This window comes from Nuphar pumila, chromosome 6, assembly GCF_984573655.1.
Source record: "Nuphar pumila chromosome 6, dmNupPumi1.hap1.1, whole genome shotgun sequence".
Lineage (NCBI taxonomy): Eukaryota > Viridiplantae > Streptophyta > Magnoliopsida > Nymphaeales > Nymphaeaceae > Nuphar > Nuphar pumila.
This window is the reverse complement of record NC_143254.1, coordinates 12,925,872-12,945,974: the sequence shown is the minus strand read 5'-3', so window position 1 is coordinate 12,945,974 and position 20,103 is coordinate 12,925,872. Positions and strand designations below refer to the sequence as shown.

The window sequence follows — 20,103 nt, the reverse complement described above, 5'->3', positions numbered from 1 at the left end:
GGAACATCAGGTACATGGTTTTTTTTTCTTTGTATTTATTATTTTAGTACAGTTTGCTTGTACCAATTGTTTTAGTCTCTAGGGTCGATTTGACCCAACAATTGGTATCAGAGTCAGGTGATTTTCTGGACCTCTGCGGCCTGCTCCTCCACTTTTGTATAAGGATGAATAGAGATAGGAAAACAGGCTACTTTGTTAGTCCAGACAGATCGATTATGTTCTTAAAACAGAATCGCTTTTTTGTTCAATCAAGCTGAATTAGGGTTCTGGAATCTGAACCGGTCCGATACATTTTTCAATCCGGTTCTGAAAATTATATCGGACCAGACCTGTTTTGGATCTGGTAGTAAAACGAATCGGGTCAAGGTTCTGAACCGGTCTGGTTCATGGATAGGATCCAAACTCGTATCGGGTTCGGGTGAATCCCCTGTGACCGAGATTTTCTGGATTCCTTTTCGCGCCGGTCACCGGCGAAAACCCCATTCGGGTTTCAAGGGGTTTTCGCCAGATTTTGGGTTAAACCCAAACCCTCCCGAAAATCGCAGACAGTTCTGACCGCCGACCTTTTCGTCGGAAAAACTCTTTGTAAATATATATAAAAATATATACAAATATATGCTTACAGAGGGAATTTTTCCTTGTTTTTCACAGACTTCCGCCTCTGTCACTGTGTGGTGATCGGAGCTGGGAGGGAGGTCGATTCTGGCTAGACCTACCAGACCGCACCGCGTTGGATAGCGGAAAGGGATCGAGGTTGGGTCGTCGTCGGATGATAGAAAGGGGTCAGGGTTGGCCGGATAAGCTCGCCGGAGCCTGACAAAACCTCCTGGTCGACAGTTTCTTCCTTCTCTCATTTTTTGTTTCTCTGGAAGCCTCTAGCATGAAAGATTTTAACATGTTCCGCATCAGGTTTCATCGGATGTGCCACCACCTAATCTGTCTGGACGTTGCCATCCTTTTCGCTGAAGCCACCGACTGCATCGCCTAATGTTTCGGAACGAAGAGAGAGAAGAGGCTAGGAGGCAGTTAGGGTTTTTTGTAAACATCATATCCAGCACCTCTTTAATGGGACTCACATTAAGTAAATAAGAACACACGTTTTTGGAGAGCATTAACGAGAGGCAGGGGAAAGGGTGAATCGACCCTCCATCTTATATAAGAATTAAAAGAAAATAATAAAGTATAATATAAAATTTATAAATTAAATAAGAGGTTAGGAATATAATAAGTGGGATGTTAAAGTCAATTGAATGATTTGATAAGAGAAGAGACACAAGCATGATGGATGATGGAGCCTTCCTCTCCCCTCCCATTTAATGAGCTCCCTGTAAACAGAAACAGAGACTCTCGTACGGTTCTTTTTCATCTCTCTTAATTCTCTCTCCTCTCTCTCTCTCTACCTTCAAACCTTTTTATTGTATCATAACGCGTAAGGGTGAGAATATTATGTCGGTTGGAGCTCAGAGGAGTGGTCCGAAATTGTACACGTATCCGATCTTTTGCAGGTTCGACCAACACTTGAGATCAGGATGATTGTTCATCGAGAGCTGTTGCTGGAGGCTTGGCTCGAGTTGTAAAGATCACATGATCTGGAATTTTGTTTTACTTGTTTCAAGCATTTTTACTCTAATAAGTTAAATTTCAGTATTTATATCAGTGCTTTTATTAAATACAAAATTATCTATAATCGACCAAGATTTTCTAACTTCACATTCAATATTTTTGCTATGTATTTTAAAAATAAAAATAAAATTACCTAAAATTTTGAAGTGTTCAGGATCACTTTGTATTTTACATGAACCCCACAATTATTTTCAGAGCCATTCAAGGCTTTTATGAAGTCAGTTTCAGTGAAATACAACTTGCACCTATGATTTCCAATTGTAGATACAGTCAGCTTTGATATAGCATTGAGTTTATGTCGTATATTAATGGTTATTTTTTCCCCAAAAATACCTTAGGATTGTCAGGATATTTCTTTTACAATCAAGGTTCAATTTCCTTAGTGATCGAATAAAGGTTTCACCCATAGTTACCAGAAAACAAAATGGATACAAGAGAGGCGATGCATGAAGCGGGAGCGATGAGTGTTAAAAAATGGTATGAAGTGGGAAGCGGGATACAGTTATAAAGCAATTATGCAAGCACATGAAAAATGAAAAGGAAACACAGAGAAGCATGAAGCATGGGTAAAAGCAATTAAGAAATCATATGAATACAAATATAAAATGATATAAAACTAACTTGCAAGCTTTTTATGAGAAAATTATAATTTTCTAACATAAAAAACATAAGTGAGGGAATTCTAATGATAAGCAACACAAGAAAGGGAACCAATTTGAAAAACAAAAAGGAAAGTTTCCCATATTTTGAAAGTGGGTTTCTTAAATCTTTACCCTCCTTTCAAAGAAAGGAGTTTCTCACTTCCGAAGAAGCCTTCTGTGCAGCAAGAAGCTTCTCAAGGCTACTGTTTCACCATCGTTCAAATTGATGCTGTGGTTCCTGCACATTTTGAAGAGCATCCCTACCCAAAAAAGACATTTCGAATGATTCAAACAAATAAACATTAGCTACTCAGCAACGCAATACCCAAAGAATATATTATTTTGGAAGCCTACGTTAGACCAATGAAAGATCCAATTTGATACATACCCTCTTATCAACAGAATTTGTTAGACCGGCTTGCAATACGATCTTTAAACAGGAAGACAATTTTAGAAAGAGCTAATTTGTAATAGTAACGTTTCCAAAACTTTTATGTAACCCAGTAAAAGGTAGGGACGCACCGCCTCCAGTGTAGGGTTTCAAGTTTTGGTCCAGACTTTGTTGAACACAAGCCAAATGAGGAAAAGACCCATGGTAAAGGCACGATTGCCATCCAGGTGAGGGTTTCCTACCACGAACAGAGCCGACCACCGTTTTCGTCACCATTCATGATGCCAAGACCAGATCAAGGCCACCAGCAACTAGGTTAACGCCATCCAGGTGAGGGGCATTCCTACCACGAACAGAGCCCACCACCGTTTTCGACCCAATTAGTGATCGAGACATGAGCAATGGTGCAAAATGAACAGAGAGAAATATTATACGGTGGGTCTTGAATGATCCAGATGAAACGACACCCTAGGCAACTCTGACGAGAACATTAGAAGGGCACAACTGTTTTTTATCCGCTCTCTATTTTGATTTTTTTATGAGTCGAATTAAACTCAGCAGCCCTGGTTAATGTTAACCTTGTTAAACATAACCAGTTTAATAGGCCTAAAAAACTAGGACAAGACTACATTCTGCAAGAGGTCCACTCATAGCTACATCAGAGAAAAAGACACAGCAAGCACAATTGCACAGATGCAAGGCAAAAGAAATGTATTAAAAAGCCAATCAAGCTACAGAGTACAGATGACGATCAAGATACCAAAATTTCATCACCGTGACAGCAGGGGAAATAATAGGGCATTACCTTCAGATAATTTACCTCTTTCGTTGTCTGCATTATCAGATTTATTGCATTCAGATCATACTACAAATCCTTTTTCTGTAAGTCTTCATTAATCTATATGCAGCAACTGCTGCATTACACGGCTATAAATAAGGACGGATTCCCCATCAGGAGCTTCTGAAAACCCCAACCGTTTCCCTGTAATCTCTTAAAAGAAGCTGCATGGTTCCCAAATCCTAAATTGCCTACCAGATGTATATGTATTTTATCTTAATACTCGGATCTCAAATCCAAGACTGAGATCCCAGAATTCAAAACATACAGAGTGCAGTTCAAGCTCATAAAACAGCAGACGCAGAACAACATATGATAGAAACTATAGTGAAACCCAAGCATGGAGAAACAGAGGTGCTTTTTGTCATAACCCATCTTGGCCTAAGTTTAGACTCAGTCATAGAAACAGAGCAGCAGACATTATCTTTGGACTAGTCAGAGATACTGAGCAGCAGACATTACAAAGAGTTTAAACTCGGAGCCACTTCTTGATATTTTTAACCAGGCTATTCCAAAGACAAAAGGAAACACATTACACCCATAAACTCTACTTGGAAGAAACTCTACTTCGATCAGATACTATAAATCTAAAAACTCAAAGACCGTGGTTACATAAGATATTGAAAGTCTGAAGGCAAACCATGTGACAACGTATCAGAAGCCATTACATTAGGCAATATGGCTGTCTATTGATGAAAGTTGAAATTGTATCCCCTTCACAATGTTAGTTGACAAATGCCTAATTTCATGATACTAGCCGACAAATGTCTAATGGATAATTGAGCAGGGACCAACTTACACCAACATAACTTCCTAACCATAAATAGAATTTAATATTAAATTCAGAACAGGGACTACTCTGTCTTGCCTCTACGATTTTCAACCATTGGCATTGTTTACATGAATCTAGACAAGCTAATCAACAGCCCATTTTTGGAAGTTAAAAGAAAGGCTTCATAACAAGGCAGACAAAGAAACGACACCACTACCATCCACCATTTTGCATATACCCCTACTCAAATCTACCATGATGCTAACGCTAAGATTTTCAATTTAAACATCCAAAGACAACTTAAGATTTGCTCAGAGAAAAACATGCTCACCTCCTGATAAACATGATTTTTCTAGGCCATCTTCCTCTCCTACAGATCCCTTTCCCAACTTAACTCATATGCCACTAGAGAAGTTCTTGTTTCCACCTTCATTGCAAATGTGATGGCCTCAATAGGTGGCCTCTGACAGATGATTGTGTTCTTCAACCCCAAAGATTGCACCAGTATATAAACTATCGAATGCACCCTACAGCCTCACTGATCTTATTCCCCAAATAAAAGGGCAACGTCTTAGATGCAAATGCTACAACAGGCCCTACCAATAAGGAATACATGTCTAAACATTGCATGTTGATGATATGATAGCCAAAGAAATTTTCATGCTACCCGCGTCTTGCAATCTAGTAAATATCTAGTGAATAAGGAGCACAATTTCTAAAGTAATACTGTCAATAGATTAATAAAAACATCGTGCAAGGTGAAATCATCCCAACCTGATATCATTCCCCACTTAAAAAAGGGGGGTGGGAAACACAAAATGTAATAAAGATTTATTCACGTTCTGTAAAATGAATAAGATTCAAACTGGAAAGAGGTAAGGGAGCAAAAACCACTCTCTTTATATATCAAATATGCTTTGATGAGCAAGAGACTATGGAAGACGAAAGTAATGGAACAGATAAATAAATAGATGAACACAGTCTCAAACAGCAATTACATGAAGATGGAAAATATGCAGCAACAACCACACCCGCACAAAAAAAACACTCTACAAGAAACAATGACTACATATCTTTCAAAAGATGACAGTCTAGGCACAAAAAACTATAGAAGACAATGTAGCAGACACCCTCGTAATGTTCTGGATCACCCCGGGACTCAAAAAGAATGCTTAAACCAAGGTAAGCAGGCTAGGAAGCAGAAGCAGAAAACAAAGCGAGAAGCAGTAACAAGATATTTTAAAATTTATATGAAGCGAGAAGTAGAGAAACAATTTAATAGAAAAAACAAGAATAGAAATTAAAAAAGGAAGTGATGAGATTGAATGGGAGGCAAAAAACTAATTGAGCGAGAAGGGAATAAAAACTAAAATAAAAGTGACTAGTCATGAATTTCATAATTTTGTAGTTTCAGAATTAAATTCTTCTCAAAATCAAAAATTGATAATTGCCAAGTTAGAGAAAGTGCACGGAAAGTGAGCAAGAATTGTGATAGGAAGCACTTGAAATGTGTGACAGAAGCTCATTTGAAGCATGTATGGAAGCAAAAGAAAAACATAGGAGAAGCATGAGAGAATCAAGTTTCGAAAGCGAGGAGTTTCACGCTTCTGAAGCAGTTTCTGGGAAGCAAGCTTCCCACCTATGTAGAATGCTTTGATAGCACTCGTTTAAACTGCCCCATATAGATGGAAAATGTTCAAGCTAAATATGACATTTAAATATGGAAAAAGGGCATTTATATCTCAAGACATATGACTCTTGTACCAAGGCAATATCTTTCTACAACTTCAACATCACCATGGCAATCCAGCCATGCGAGAAACCTGATGGAGCTAACTACAAATATGTGAATACGACCTGAATGTTTTAACTATAGAAATTGACCAAAATAGACATGGATGGCCTAAACCCAGAAAACAATTTTTTTCTCGTTTTCAAATGTGATAAATTTATATAGTCGCGTGTTTTTAAATATAAATACAAAAAATGGAGTCTTACAAAAACCATGCAGCGGATAATGAACAAAAATAGCTTTCCATGTAGCGCCACCCCTTCTTTAATTAAGCATCATCATATGATGCATAAAAGCAGTAGAGACAACAACAGAAAACATCAATAGTAACTAGAAACTGCATTAGCGTCTACAAAACACAAAAACATATGAAAACAATCTTATCCCTCGAAACACGTGCACATATATAAAAAAACTTCTCAATCATACACCGTATGGCCAACATGATGCTGCTCCTGAGTAGAAATAACAGAAACACAAACAACAGAAAAAATGACACCATGATGACAACACCCATAAGTGACATAAGCTAAACATGAATCCTCTCATGCTTACTTCACGCACGTGTGAAAACCAAACAAAGCAATGCTGACTGAGTAGACAATGAGAAATGAGATAATTCATGAAGCATAACAACCAAATCGATAAGGTCAACCAGGCTATTGAATCACGTGTTCATTCTTAATTATTTTCGTCATATTTCCCCTTTTTCTTCGACTTGAATTGCCTTTGAAAGCAAAATTAAGGTTAGAGGAAAGAATGAATAGTCGAAGTGACCACTATCACAACACAGATAATTACTCTTGGAAGCAAAACCACAAATTCCATAAGTTCCAAAAGTAACCATAAAGCACAGGTAGAATAAACCCATAATTTAAGGCCAACACCTTCACAATTGAATCCTAATTACCAACAGCGAATGAAAATTTAATATTAAAAATCAAAGGTATTCAAACTCATCAAAAAGCAGAATCAGTTCATTCCATATTTTCGAATCTAAAAAGGACTGTATGCTAATAAACCGAATACAAATCCTAAAAGCAGTTTGTTTTCCATCAGAATCCGATAAATATCAAAAGATATCAGCCATTGAAAGCGGAACCTTTCGCCTGTCCTAATCCCCCCCGGCCTTTTGGTAGACGTAGGTGAGTCCGCACTTGCCGCAGTAGTGCCGGTCGAAGTGGTTGGCCATGAAGGTGCCGGCGCCGCAGTCGGCGTTGGGGCACTCCTTGCGTAGCCTCTGCACCTTGCCGGAGTCGTCGACCTTGTAGAACTGGAGGACGGCGAGCTTGACCTTCTTCTTCTTGTGCTTGATCTTCTTGGGCTTGGTATAGGTCTTCTTCTTGCGTTTCTTGGCGCCACCGCGGAGGCGGAGGACGAGGTGGAGGGTGGACTCCTTCTGGATGTTGTAGTCGGCGAGGGTGCGGCCGTCCTCGAGCTGCTTTCCGGCGAAGATGAGGCGCTGCTGGTCCGGCGGGATGCCCTCCTTGTCCTGGATCTTCGCCTTCACGTTGTCGATGGTGTCTGAAGACTCCACCTCGAGGGTGATCGTCTTCCCCGTTAGGGTTTTCACGAAGATCTGCATCTTCGCAGACGCAGGTGGGAGGTGGAAGGAAAGAAGCCGAAAGGGAAGGAGATGAGGGGTTAGGGTTAGGGTTTGGAGAGGAGGCGGGATTATATACAGTGGGGTGGGGGATTTGTCCGTCTTTGTGTATAATCTTTCGGGTTGTTTGAGTCATATACACTTTCTTGTACCTAGCGGGCCAGTTCGGCGGATCGGGTGCGACCCGGAATTTACTCATGCGCCGCGTCTCATGCATCAAGCCAATTATCTTTTTATTTTTTACAAAATTAATGTAACTAGTTAAGTAAATAATAACAATCAACAATTAATTATGTTTTTAATTTTCATAAAATTAACCTAACTAATTAGGTAAATAACAATAGTTACCAAATTACTATGCAGTTAGTTATTTTTTTTATTACTAAAAAATTAATTAGATAGTCAGTAGACCAACCTAGACCGGGCCCATGTATATAACGGGAAAGGTTTTGGCCAGATAGCTAACACATCAGGGCTTAAAACCTTGACCCAAACCTAGCTCATGGTGGGTTAGGTCGGATTAGCTCACTGGGCCGCACGAACCTTTGCCCACCCCTACTTGTACCTGGGTATGGCTGTCAATGGGTGCAGTTTGTATTAAGTACCCAACCCGATCCAAACCCTAATCCCCAAGTATAGGTTGCGGACTCAAATAATAAGTGGATCGACTTCATCCCCACAAAGACAATACATTGGCCAGGTCTGGGTCATGATTTTGAAGGGGTACCCGACTTGAACCCAAACCCAAACCCGTAGTTGGTCGGGTCCTGGTCAACCCTGTCCAAACCCATTGACAGCCCTATACCTGTGGATTAGGGTTCTGATGATTCGGTCTGAATAAATTTGTCTTATTTTTTAATTTATCATAAACACGCTTTTTTTTCTCTTTCTATTTCCGTTATTTGTGCTTTATTTTGCAAACATACCAAGGTTTATGTAGGGCTGCAATAGATCGGGCATTCGGTCCATCAAGTTGTGCCCAAACCTTCCGCTGGATTTGGGTTCAATTTTTTACGGGTCAAAAAAGATGAAAGCCTAAACCAAATCCGCACAGTTTAAAAGGCATATATTCACTAAAATATACATAAATTATAGGTCAAGTTGGATCATGTAAAATATATGATGAAATCATAGCCAAAACCCAATTTACATATTAGTCGGTTAGATTCTTGTAGAACCAAATAATATTCTAGTCAATATTTTTTTATGCTTATATTCTGATATCCTGGTTCGAGTCGAGTCAACGACTTGATACAAACTTGACCCATTGATAGCCCTAGATTTATGTCACACGGATGCGGTCACAGGTTTGAAACAAAAATATATGTTTCTTGAGGATATATATTTTTAATATTTAATACATAAAACCATTTTCAATGGCTTTAATGTATAAAAACATATATGTGAATAATAAAATATAAAAAAAATGAAAATTATGAATGGAGTTGAACATGTGTTGTAGCGTATCACATGGTGTATCCAAGTCCTATTGTGTCTTGAAATCTCAATTTTCGTGTCTCTGTGACACACAGATTTTCTCAAATGTGAGAACTGAAAATATGAGAATTAATGTGTGAACAGTAATTTTCATGAATATTTTGTTCTTTTCTCTTGAATCTAACCGGATGTGATCTACATGCTTGGTTTTATAATAACTCGCTCTTGAATCATTCAATTTTGATGCATAATTCAGATATTTTTTAGGCTTTAAAATCAATGGCTCATAATCTTCATAAATATTTAAGCATTAAAAAATCATATTTTTGATCAAAATATACATCCAATATTTGTTTTTTAGCAAATTCATCATGTCAGTTACATACACATGGTTTGATTTGCTAAAAAAAGTATTGGAAATGCACATATTTTTAGTTCTTATTCTAGATCTCATATTACATTCTTCATAGAAATATATATTTACCAAATTCGATATAGATTGGACTTAGCCTAGGTCTCATCCCACTAAGACAAACCCCACTTTCGGCCACCCATTGACTAGAAAATAGCTGGGATGGTGCCGCTCTTGTCAAGCGACACTAACCCAGCCATTTCTGGGCCAATAAGTGTTCAAAAAATGTTTGGGCCCTCGATTTCCTTTTTATTATTTGAGTTTTTGCAAACTAAAAACCTGAAAATTAAAACACTTCAAAATCTAGGTTTTGGACAAACCAAGTTTTTCCAAAAACCTGGTTATAAGGCAAAACCAGGCTTGTTAGGATCCTGATTTTGCCTTTGTCATCCAAACAGACCCCTAGACACGGATTTCTGTAGGTGGACCCGGTTCAGGTTTTAACTTAGGTATCGAACCAAGATTGAACAGCCCAGTACCAGGCTCAATTCGACTCATATGCAGCCATACTTAGTGAACACATGAAAGATTAAAACTAAAGTCCTGGACCTATGGAGTGTTGAAGCATAAGGTAAGAGGGTTCGCATTGCAGAAGTACTCATAGTGCAAGTTGCATTGCAGCTAGGGATGTAACTAGGTCGGGTATGCCTGTCCCAATCCGAGTCCCAAACCGATTAGGCCCAATCCGATCCAATTTTAGTGAACCTAAAGCTTTTGATTGGGTCCAGAATACAGGACATTAACGAAAATAGGTCAGGTCTTGGGTATTGTAAATGAAGACCCGAACTCAGTTGGACTCGACCTGAATGGTTCCCCACTTTTGAAAACCGAACCAACCCGAACCCAAACCAATTAGGTACCCAAATCCATTTTATAATTGGTAGCACCAGGAAATAACTAGGATAATTGATCAATATTGTGTTATATTATCAATTAAATATTTAAAGATAGTGATAAACCTAGAATTAATATGCATTGTATTTTAGCGATCAAAACTTTAATGTATTTATTTGATAACTATGTTGGACTGGATCAAATATGATCCATTTGTTTCCATCTATGTCAAGAGGACACTACAAAAAGGATATGACTCACACGATTTTTGTGAATTTTTTCATCAAGAACAGTATATAAGAGGACACGACACGAGTAAAATTTTGAGCCCCCCTATGACAAAACATTTCAATCAATTTTCATAATAGGATCACATAATTTGTATTAAATTTAGATTTGGATTCAAGTAGGGGGCCAGATAGGATTCAAATCCATATTTACTTCTGCTGATAAAAAATGGATTTGAGTATCCAGATCCAAAATAGAAAAGAAAAAATATTGCATTGGATCATCTTGTTTTTCAATGAGGTAAAGGAAGCACCACATTTTGCTCTTTTCCGCCACAAAAAGGAAAAAATAAATAAATAAAAGAAGGAAAACAAAACGAGGAAAAGGATGTGGTTGGTAGGTAAAACCGGAACCTTGTGGTCGGAGGAGTTCTCCTGAAAAACAGCCATGCAAAAAGTCTAAGGAAACTACAACATTACCCTTCACTTTGACAAAAACCATCATCTAGTCAAGTTTTTTTTTTTAATAACTCGCGCTGAAAACTGAGTCACTCAATAGGCCCACTTCCTGTGACCTAAACTCTAAGTGGAGTCACCGACACTCAAGCTCTTACAGAGCCTACCAGTTAAAGGCACCAGCATACTCGATGAGAGTCGAACCTGGGATAAAGGAGTCAACACCTTTTCCCAAAGCCTGCTGCCACTAGGGTGAAACGAAGAAAACTGGCTGCCTCAATTGCAAACTCATTGGTGTAAAAACTCCAAATCTCTCTTATCCACAGGAGAGTTAACTCAACTTTAGCCTTGCAACAAGACACATGCATCAATGATTTATAACACATAACCTCTTTGTAGCTTGGTGATGTTCTCGAGTCGCACCTACCAGCTGGGAAGATCCAAAAAACTTCAGGCAGTAATTTAAAATCTTCTTAGTGTGGTATAGTTTTTTTTAAAGGCAAGCTGGGGTTAGCCAGACCCCTACCAGTTATAAAACTATACACTTTGGTGGTTTTGAACCTGCAACGTCCCAACACAAGGTGACATGCAAAATCTGCTCCTACCAGACAAGGAGAGCCCTAGTTGGTTTTAGTTTGGTATAGTTTTTTTTAGACAAAAAAAGCTGGGGTACCCCTACAAGTTATACAACTATACCATTGGGATTCGAACTTGCAACGTCCCAACACAAGGTGATGTGCACTAACTGCTCCTGCCAGCCAAGCGAAGCCCCCCCCCCCCCCCCCCGTTTAGTTTTGGTATAGTTGGTGCTGTTATTACTGCACTTTTGCCGACACCAAAAAAGGCATAATCAACCTGAAATGAAATGTACGAACCATACAGTTGCAATGAGGTGAAAAGAGAAGATAATTAAGAAATTGCTCAGCAGAAACAGAAAGATAAGTTCTAGTGTTATGTCATAACAATAGAATGATTGATTTTGCGACATCATCTTATAGACCGATCGTATGTCTATAAACTTCTTGGAAGAAAATTCATTAGTCAAATAAGTCATAAGCGTCTTATAAAGCTAACAATTCTTTCTTCAGCCGATTGATTCACCCTTTTCAAGCTTCAAAAAGAATACATTTTGGAGATTCACCATGACTCCTAATGCTTATGGATCTAGTCAAGCTTCTTAATACCCAAAAGATAAAGAGTGATAATCTCTGATTGTACTGTGTTCCCAGTGAACTATAAACAGAGACAGATTGTAGGGTTTTGGCGATTTTATTATTTAGGCCAATCGGCCATAAAGAAAGCATCATACTCCAAGACGCACACTTGATTTATTTGGAAAGGATTGGTCCCACTCATGCATACTGCTAAAAGCATCAAGTGGAAATTCCCAAACCTTAATAAAATATGTCTAGATTGGTCAAGTGGCACATTCCTTAAACAATCGGAACCGTTGAGGGTTCTTTTGTCATCTAGGCCATGTAGGAGCCCGAAAAGATCTCGTCTCTTCTTGTACAAATGTCCTGCCATGGCGGTATATTCAAACATCAAATTCCACGGGAAATTCCAAGTGAGAAAATTAAAAGCAGAAGGGAGGAAGATGGAAGCATCAAGCTTGAAATACTTCACAACGTACAACCCAAAACCGAGAAAACCATTTCCATGGAGTTGCAATTCTCGGAAAATTGAAAAACCGTTGAGGGTGGTCGCTTCTTCCCAAAGCAATCGTGGTGAGGGAGCCCCGCCATCTTTGAGCCGGAGTCAGACCTATGCCCTCCTGAAGCAGCAGATGGCCGTTGCAGCAAAATCTGAGGTGGGGTTTCTTATTTTTCATTGTTTGATTGATCCTTTATTTAATTATTCTTTTTGTTGATTCGTTTGGTGGGGAGTCGTTAGAATTTGTTGTTGAGTGTTATTTGTTTTTGTTTTTTTGGGGGGTGTGGGTGGGTTCTGTTTTGGTGTCTCTAGTGATTTTAGCTTGTTGGCAGTTTGAATTTGTAATATTGGGATAGAGATCTCACCAGAGTGATTTTGGTACTTGATGGTGATCTTAGTTTGATGGTTGAATTGTGTTTGGGATTTAGAAAAGAGGGATTCAACCAAAGATATGGAGGAAGGAGAAATAAAGAAGTGGGAAAATTTGTCACCTCATATAATTCATTGTTTGAAGCTTGGCTGTGACGGAATTGGTGTTTTTTTTTCAAGTTTCCTTCTATGAGTCAACTGGAGTTGAATTATGTATTTTCTTGCTTTTCCTTCCGTTTACTTTAGATTTGTTTCGCACTGATCGACTACTGTAACCAAAATAATGAATTGGTTGTTCTGTTCAGATGCGATAGTTTGTTGCTGTAGAATTAGTGGTAGTTTTCCTTTTTCTCATTATTTCAACTTTCAGGGTTTGCTGAATTAGCTGATTGACTCGAACCATCATTTGGTGTCTCACTTCTATGCACTTGTTTCTGTTGAGCCCATAAAGTTGATTTGATTTCTGATTTTTCTTCCTATATGAAAATTCTGCTTTAGAATTACAAGGAAGCTGCAAGAATTAGAGATTCATTGAGGTCATTTGAAGAAGAAGAACCAATTTTGTGTCTTCGTCGAATGTTGAAGAAGGCAATTGAAGATGAAAGATTTGAGGTACCAGATATAACACTAATATCAAGTTCCATCCTATTTTTCATTAAGTTGGTTGTTGAAATAACAGCAGTTCATGTACTGTTATGAAGTTGACGAGGACCACTATCATGGCATTTTCATTGTGGATCAATGGATCAAAAAAGCTATTTTTCTTACAAATTGGCATGAAGTTTCTGATATTACTTATGGTTGGCCTGAAAGGCACAATTACATAAATGATTAAGATGGAAGAGATGTATGCTTTGTAATTAGCCAGATGAGCAAAAACTGTTCACTGGAATAAGTCAAAATATATCTCTACACATGAATTAAATGTCATAAACTATTTGATCCAAAGATGGCTTCCACAAGCTCCTGATATCATAACTTTTTCTGAAACCTTCACCAATATGTATAGCCTATGAGTCCTTTGGATATAATTGAATTGATCCTTGAGTTCTTACTGCTCTTCTTGGGAGGATGGATTTGGAGACATTTGAGCAGTACAGAGAAGAGGAGAGTATCTATAAATACCTCTTTAGGTGTGACTTGAATTCCTTTTCATTTTTTGTATCAAACACCAAAGACTGATCGTTGATCAATTCTCTCCTCAATCCCAATATCCTTTTTTATTCCCAAACAAGTAAAACAGTTTGATCCAGATCTCTTCTAATGCCACAAATCTCTGGAACTCCCTTTTCCAATCAGTGTTGCTGGACAAGGATTCAGGGACCTGTCATGTTGTGCTGTTGAGCTGCATTCCAACTTGAAAACTGCAACTATAGGCGACCCCTCTTTGCCCCAGGGTGCTCTTTTGTTCTTCAAGGAAAGAAGATATTCATTGACTTGGGCATATTTTGGTAGTTTTCTTGTTTATATTTTTATAAACAACAAATAAAAAATTATAACAAATTTTGGTTTCTATCTATTGTTTATAAACAATGAAAACATTTTGTGACAATCTTTTTTCCTCTTTAACAGAACAATTGTGCGGATGCTTCTTTTATAAGGAATTTCTCTAAAGTTTTTTTTTCTTCAAAAGGGTCTGTTTGAACCGTCCATTGCCACAAACAGGCCGGAAGTCATCGATCCTTACAGAACAAGGACTTAGAGATGCAGAGCCAACTTGATTTGTCTGTAATTTCCCCTCTCTATTTCTCACTCTATCTTTCTTTCGTTATTCCAAATATCCAATGCAGACCTTAGGATCAGTGAAATTGATCTCCCACCAGAGAACTCCCCACCAGCATCATTGCCACCAATGCTTGGAGCAACATTCGCAAAGACAACATGCTGACCTCCACTCCACCCATATCGCTGTGTGAAATGACTTGGGCAATGGTAACTATAATGACATGGTGATATTAAAAAATCAACGCCAAAGTCCACCAAATGAACACACACGTGGACAAACAACAAAGGAAAAACTCACAATGGAGTCCACACACATAACCCACAAAGGGGTATTCTCCCAAAACCCACACAAGGGTCACATGAGATAAAATAATAATATTTTATTGTTGAGGAAATGCAAGTAGGGATGCACACGAGCCGAGCATGGGCTGTTCGAACTCGGCTCGGTTCAAAATCACTTTGTCCAAGCTCAGCTCGAGCTCGGAGCCGAGCTTGTAAGGCGTTGTCCGAACTTGGCTCGGTTCCGAGCTCAAGCTCGAGTCAAGCTTAAACAAGATTTATTAAAGAAGAATTTTGCGGGTGAGGGATTTGATCCCCCGACCTCCGTAACATTAACCAAGGGACCTACATTAAGCCAAAACATGTCTTTTGATTATTATTACTGAAAAAAATCTATATATACTAAAAATTCTCAGCAAAAAAAGGCGCAAAAGTCTAGATTCAAACCCAACACATTCTTAATAAAGACTAACACCTTACCCATTACAGTAACAATGCAGTTCTATTTTTTTTTTGTAAAGATATTATATATATGAGGTTCGCAATGAACTGAGCCTTATTGAGAAGGCTCAACAAGTCGTTCAAGTTTGACTCGATAGCTTGTTCGAGCTTCATACACTAGTTCAAGCTCAGCTCATTTACGAAGCGAATGAGCCCAAGCTGAGCTTTAACTGAGTCGAGCCTGAGCCAGCTCGGTTCGGGGTGCATCCCTAAATGTAAAAATGTATAGGAAACAAATAGGGGAGTCATCTCCTTTTATGCACAACAAGGGATGCTCCAATGACTCTAAGCCCTCTAGTCAACTTGAGTTGACTAGACAAAAAAGAATAAAAAATAAAAAAAGGTTATTTACAATATATATGTATACATGTATTTCAACATATATATATATATATATATATATATATATATATACATTTTAGCACTCCCCCTCAAACTTACGGTATGACAATCGAAAGTTTACCCAAGTGAAAGTGAAAACGAGGAGTTGTGGGAGGTTCGGTGAAGAAGTTTGTCAACTGGTATTCGGATATAACATGTGGTAGATCAATAGTGTCATTTAGGTACTCCTTTCGAACATAGTGACAATCCATCTCGATGTGTTTGGTGTGCTCATGAAAGGTCCGGTTGCTGACAATGTAGATGAAACTTTTGTTATCACAACATAATCGTGAAGCTCTTGATATTTGAACTCACATGTTGACTAGCAATCTTTTTAGCCACACAACCTCCATCGTTGTTATAGCCATGACCTGGTATTCAACTTCAGTTGAAAAAAGAGAAATCTTCTACTGCTTCTTGCATCGCCATGAAATTAAAAATTCACATAAGAAAACACAAATATCTGTGGTTGAGTATTTGTTATTAGAATTACCTCCACAGTTAGCATCAATATAGGCAGTTAAATCTAAGATAGATAAAGCTTACAAGAAAAGGCCTTGATAAATAGAATGCTTAATATATCTAATAATACGTAGAACAATTCTCATGTAAACATAAGTGGGAGCATAATAAAATTAACTAGTTGTGTGTACAACATGTGCTATATCAGGTCTAGTGATTGAGAGATAATAAAGAGATCTAATTAGTTGTCTATAGGGCATAGGATCTACAAGTGGTTTCTGATCTTCAATTCTTATTTTTTCATTGACAATCTCTGGAGTATTAATTTTTGTTCATCTGTGATACCAAACCTGGAAACAATGTCAAAGACAAATTTAGACTAAGACAATAGATAACCTCTAAGAGAGTAAGCAACTTCAATCCTGATGCAGAGCAGGATGAACCCGGGTTCATACAGTGTGACTCACGTAGGGGACTAGATTTGCACTCTGAGAATCGGATCCAAGCAGTGGATCCAATTCCCATACTGGGTCCAAGACATGGAGGGGAGGTACCACTGTGTACCAATGTCAGACAAGCATAGAGAGTACGGGTCAGACAACTCCAGATCCAACATCATGCCGGAGCAGCATCGGGTCTGGGGTCGGACCCGCTACCCGGATCCAGCCAAAGTCTTTAAAAACCCCTCTAGGGTTTTGTGTGCAGGCAGAGAAGAATATTCAGAAGTGCAACAACTTTGTTCCCTTTCAGCCGCAGTTTTTTTTCTTTTCCTGTTTCTTATTTCGTTCCCTGTTATTCATTTCATTTCATTGGTTTTCCTTGTTAGGTTAAGGATTAAATTGGTTGTTTTACTTTTCATTAAGTTGGGTTCTGTGTTAGATTGATTCGTATTGAAATAAAAGAGGAATACAACATTCTGTTTACCCCACAGAGTTCGGTGGCCTGTTCTCTGTCTCAACTCCTGTTCATTGCCCCACGTTGAGATCGTTGTTAAAATATATATATATATATATATATATATACATATACTTATATATATATACATTCGTATATATATAAGTATATATATACATATATGTATATATATACATATTCCTTTTAGTGAAATACCCGATAGGGGTATTCTTGTAAAACTGCAAAATGTATTTTTTATATTTTTACTTTTTCTTTTTCTTTTTCTTTTTCCTTTTTTCCCTTTTTTCTTTTTTCTTTTTTGCTTTTTGTTTGAACCACAAGGGGCCCCACTCTTGTAGTCGTTGGGGCCCCAACGGTCAGATTTCTGACCATTGGGGGCTCCCAACGACTACAAGGGAGCCCCCTTGTGGTCCCTTCTTGTGCCCTCCTCCTCTATAAATAGAGGAGGTGTTCCCCTCTTGCATGTATGGGTTTTTACACCCTTCTCTTCCTTTCTTCAATAAATCCAACTTATGACTTTAAGTCATTTTCTATATTTGTGAGTTGTGTGTGTGCACATTTGGTGTTTGTGTTCTTGGCTCTAGTAGTCACTCTTAAAGAGTGACCTTTTGCTCTATTGGTGCTTCCGCCTCTTTTCATTACATGGTATCAGAGCTCGGTTGGTGATTGGGCTTTTCCTTTGTCATCTTGGAACGCGTGCCTCTCAAAGTTTTGAAGAAAGGAAGAATATTTGGTGCCGATGGAACGTGATTCTAAAGTGGAGCTTTCTTTCAAGCTAAATGGGTCCAACTATCTCATGTGGGCCTCCGCTATGGAAAATCATCTAAGAGGTAAGAAACTTTGGGGCTTTGTTATGGGAACTACTCCCGAACCCTCTCTTGTTCTTACCAAAATTGAAAATGAAGTTGAAAAGGCTTTAGATGGCGATGAGCGCATCAAAACCATTAATGAACATCAATCCAAAATTGAGGATTGGGAAAGTAACCATGCCAAAATTTTGGCATGGTTTATGAACAATGTAGACCTTAAAAATTGTGCCAATATTGCCAAATTTAGAAGGGCCAATGAGGCTTGGTTTTTCCTTAAGGGTATGTATACTCAAAAGGATCTTGCTCGGCAATTTTTTTGTCAAGAAAAAAATGGTTCCACCAAACAAATGGATATGAGTGTCCGGGACTATTTTAGCTCTCTAACCCCTCTTTGGGATGAGCTTGCCCTTCTTGAACCCAAATGGGTTGCTCCACAAGATATTGAACTAAGAAGGGAACAAATTGAAAAGGAGCACTTTTTCCAATTCCTTCATGGTCTTCGCCCGGAATTTGAACAAGTAAGGGCATCCCTTCTCCATAGAAGCAAAGCCCTACCTATTGAAGATGCCCTTGCCAAGATATGTCAAGAAGAAACTCGACTTGGCTTGAGCATTAGGAGTGATGAAGTTTTGGCCGTTAATAGGCCCGGATCGAATGTTAAAGCTTATAGACCTCTCCACTTTAACAAAAATAGTAATGGGCCTAGAAAGGGAATTATATGCCACTATTGTAATGAACCGGGGCACATTAGACCGGTTTGTCCAAAGCTTAAAGGAAAGGTTGCCGCGGTTGGAGAAAGTTCTCCAAAAAAGGAAGAAAGTACTAAAGAAGGAGATATCAAAGAAACTCTTAATCATATCTCCGAAGTTCTCCAACATCTTCTCAAGTCTTCTCCTTCAACATCCGGAGCCGCCATCGCCTACTCTTCATCACCTCCAGGTATGTGGATACTAGACTCTGGTGCTTCTTTTCATATGACATCTCATAAAACCTCTTTTTCAAATATTTTTTCCGAACCCATGTCCTCCTATATTTCAACGGCCGATGGAACGTCATTGAAAATTGAAAGTATTGGAACTCTTGACTTCAAAAAATCTCAAAACTTTTTTGTTCCTAAAGTAAGAGTCGTCCCAAAAATTAATTTAAATCTCTTTTCCGTTTCTCAAATCACCGACCATGGATGCCAAGTCTCTTTCTCACCTAAAGATTGCACCGTGCAGGATCTCCAGTCAGGGAAGCTGATTGGGCAAGGCCATAGAAGGGGTGATCTCTATTTTATGGATTTTTTGACGCTTCCATCTAAGTCTTCTTGCAATCTTGTTAAAGACAAAAGTATTGGAATTTGGCATGAAAGACTTGGTCATCCAAATTTTGTAAAAATGTCTCTTTTCCCTTTTTTGAACAATACTTGTAAAGACAATCACATGACTTGTAAATATTGTATTTTTGGGAAATCTAAAGCTATTCCGTTTCCTCAAAGGAGTTACTTTACCACTCGGCCATTTGAACTTGTTCATTCCGATGTGTGGGGACCCTCCCCAATTTTGTCTAAAGGAAGTTTTTCGTATTATGTGGTCTTTATTGATGACTTCACTAGATTTACATGGATATACTTCCTAAGTCGCAAATCCGAAGTCTTCTCCTTCTTTAAAGAATTTCATGCAATGGTTAAAAATCAATTTTTGGGAAATCTATCTATTCTTAGGTCCGATTCGGGAGGTGAATATATGTCTAATGATTTTCAAAGCTACTTAAAAGAAAATGGAATTTGTCATCAACGTTCTTGTCCCAACACTCCGCAACAAAATGGTCTTGCGGAAAGAAAGCATAGGCACATAATAGAAACTACAAGAACATTATTAATTTCAAAAAATATCCCAAAATCCTTTTGGGCCGAAGCGGTTCTAACCTCAACATATCTCATCAATAGAACCTCTTCATCCTCTTTGAAAAATCTTTCTCCATTTGAAAAACTTTACAATA

General features: G+C 38.4%; 2 protein-coding genes across 4 annotated transcripts in view; one reads left to right on the top strand and one right to left on the bottom strand.

Moving 5' to 3' along the window:
• Positions 1 to 6,863: 6,863 nt before the first annotated feature.
• LOC149834002 (ubiquitin-ribosomal protein eS31 fusion protein) lies at positions 6,864 to 7,720 on the bottom strand. The gene has a single exon (XM_090011175.1). The coding sequence runs from the start codon at positions 7,640 to 7,642 to the stop codon at positions 7,172 to 7,174; it is 471 nt and encodes a 156-aa protein (XP_089867301.1). The 5' UTR covers positions 7,643 to 7,720; the 3' UTR covers positions 6,864 to 7,171.
• Positions 7,721 to 12,575: 4,855 nt separating this feature from the next.
• LOC149834001 (uncharacterized) overlaps positions 12,576 to 20,103 on the top strand; it is a 32,908-nt gene continuing 25,380 nt past the window's right edge. For all 3 annotated transcript variants that reach the window (XM_090011171.1, XM_090011170.1, XM_090011172.1), the window contains exons 1-2: positions 12,576 to 12,836; positions 13,547 to 13,660. In XM_090011171.1, coding sequence (XP_089867297.1) covers positions 12,624 to 12,836; positions 13,547 to 13,660 — 327 coding nt within the window. In that variant the 5' untranslated portion in view covers positions 12,576 to 12,623. The remainder of the gene's footprint in view (positions 12,837 to 13,546; positions 13,661 to 20,103) is intronic.

Coding starts and splice junctions, on each gene's coding strand:
- LOC149834002 (XM_090011175.1), bottom strand. CDS start 7,642: ATGCAGATCTTCGTGAAAACCCTAACGGGGAAGACGATCACCCTCGAG.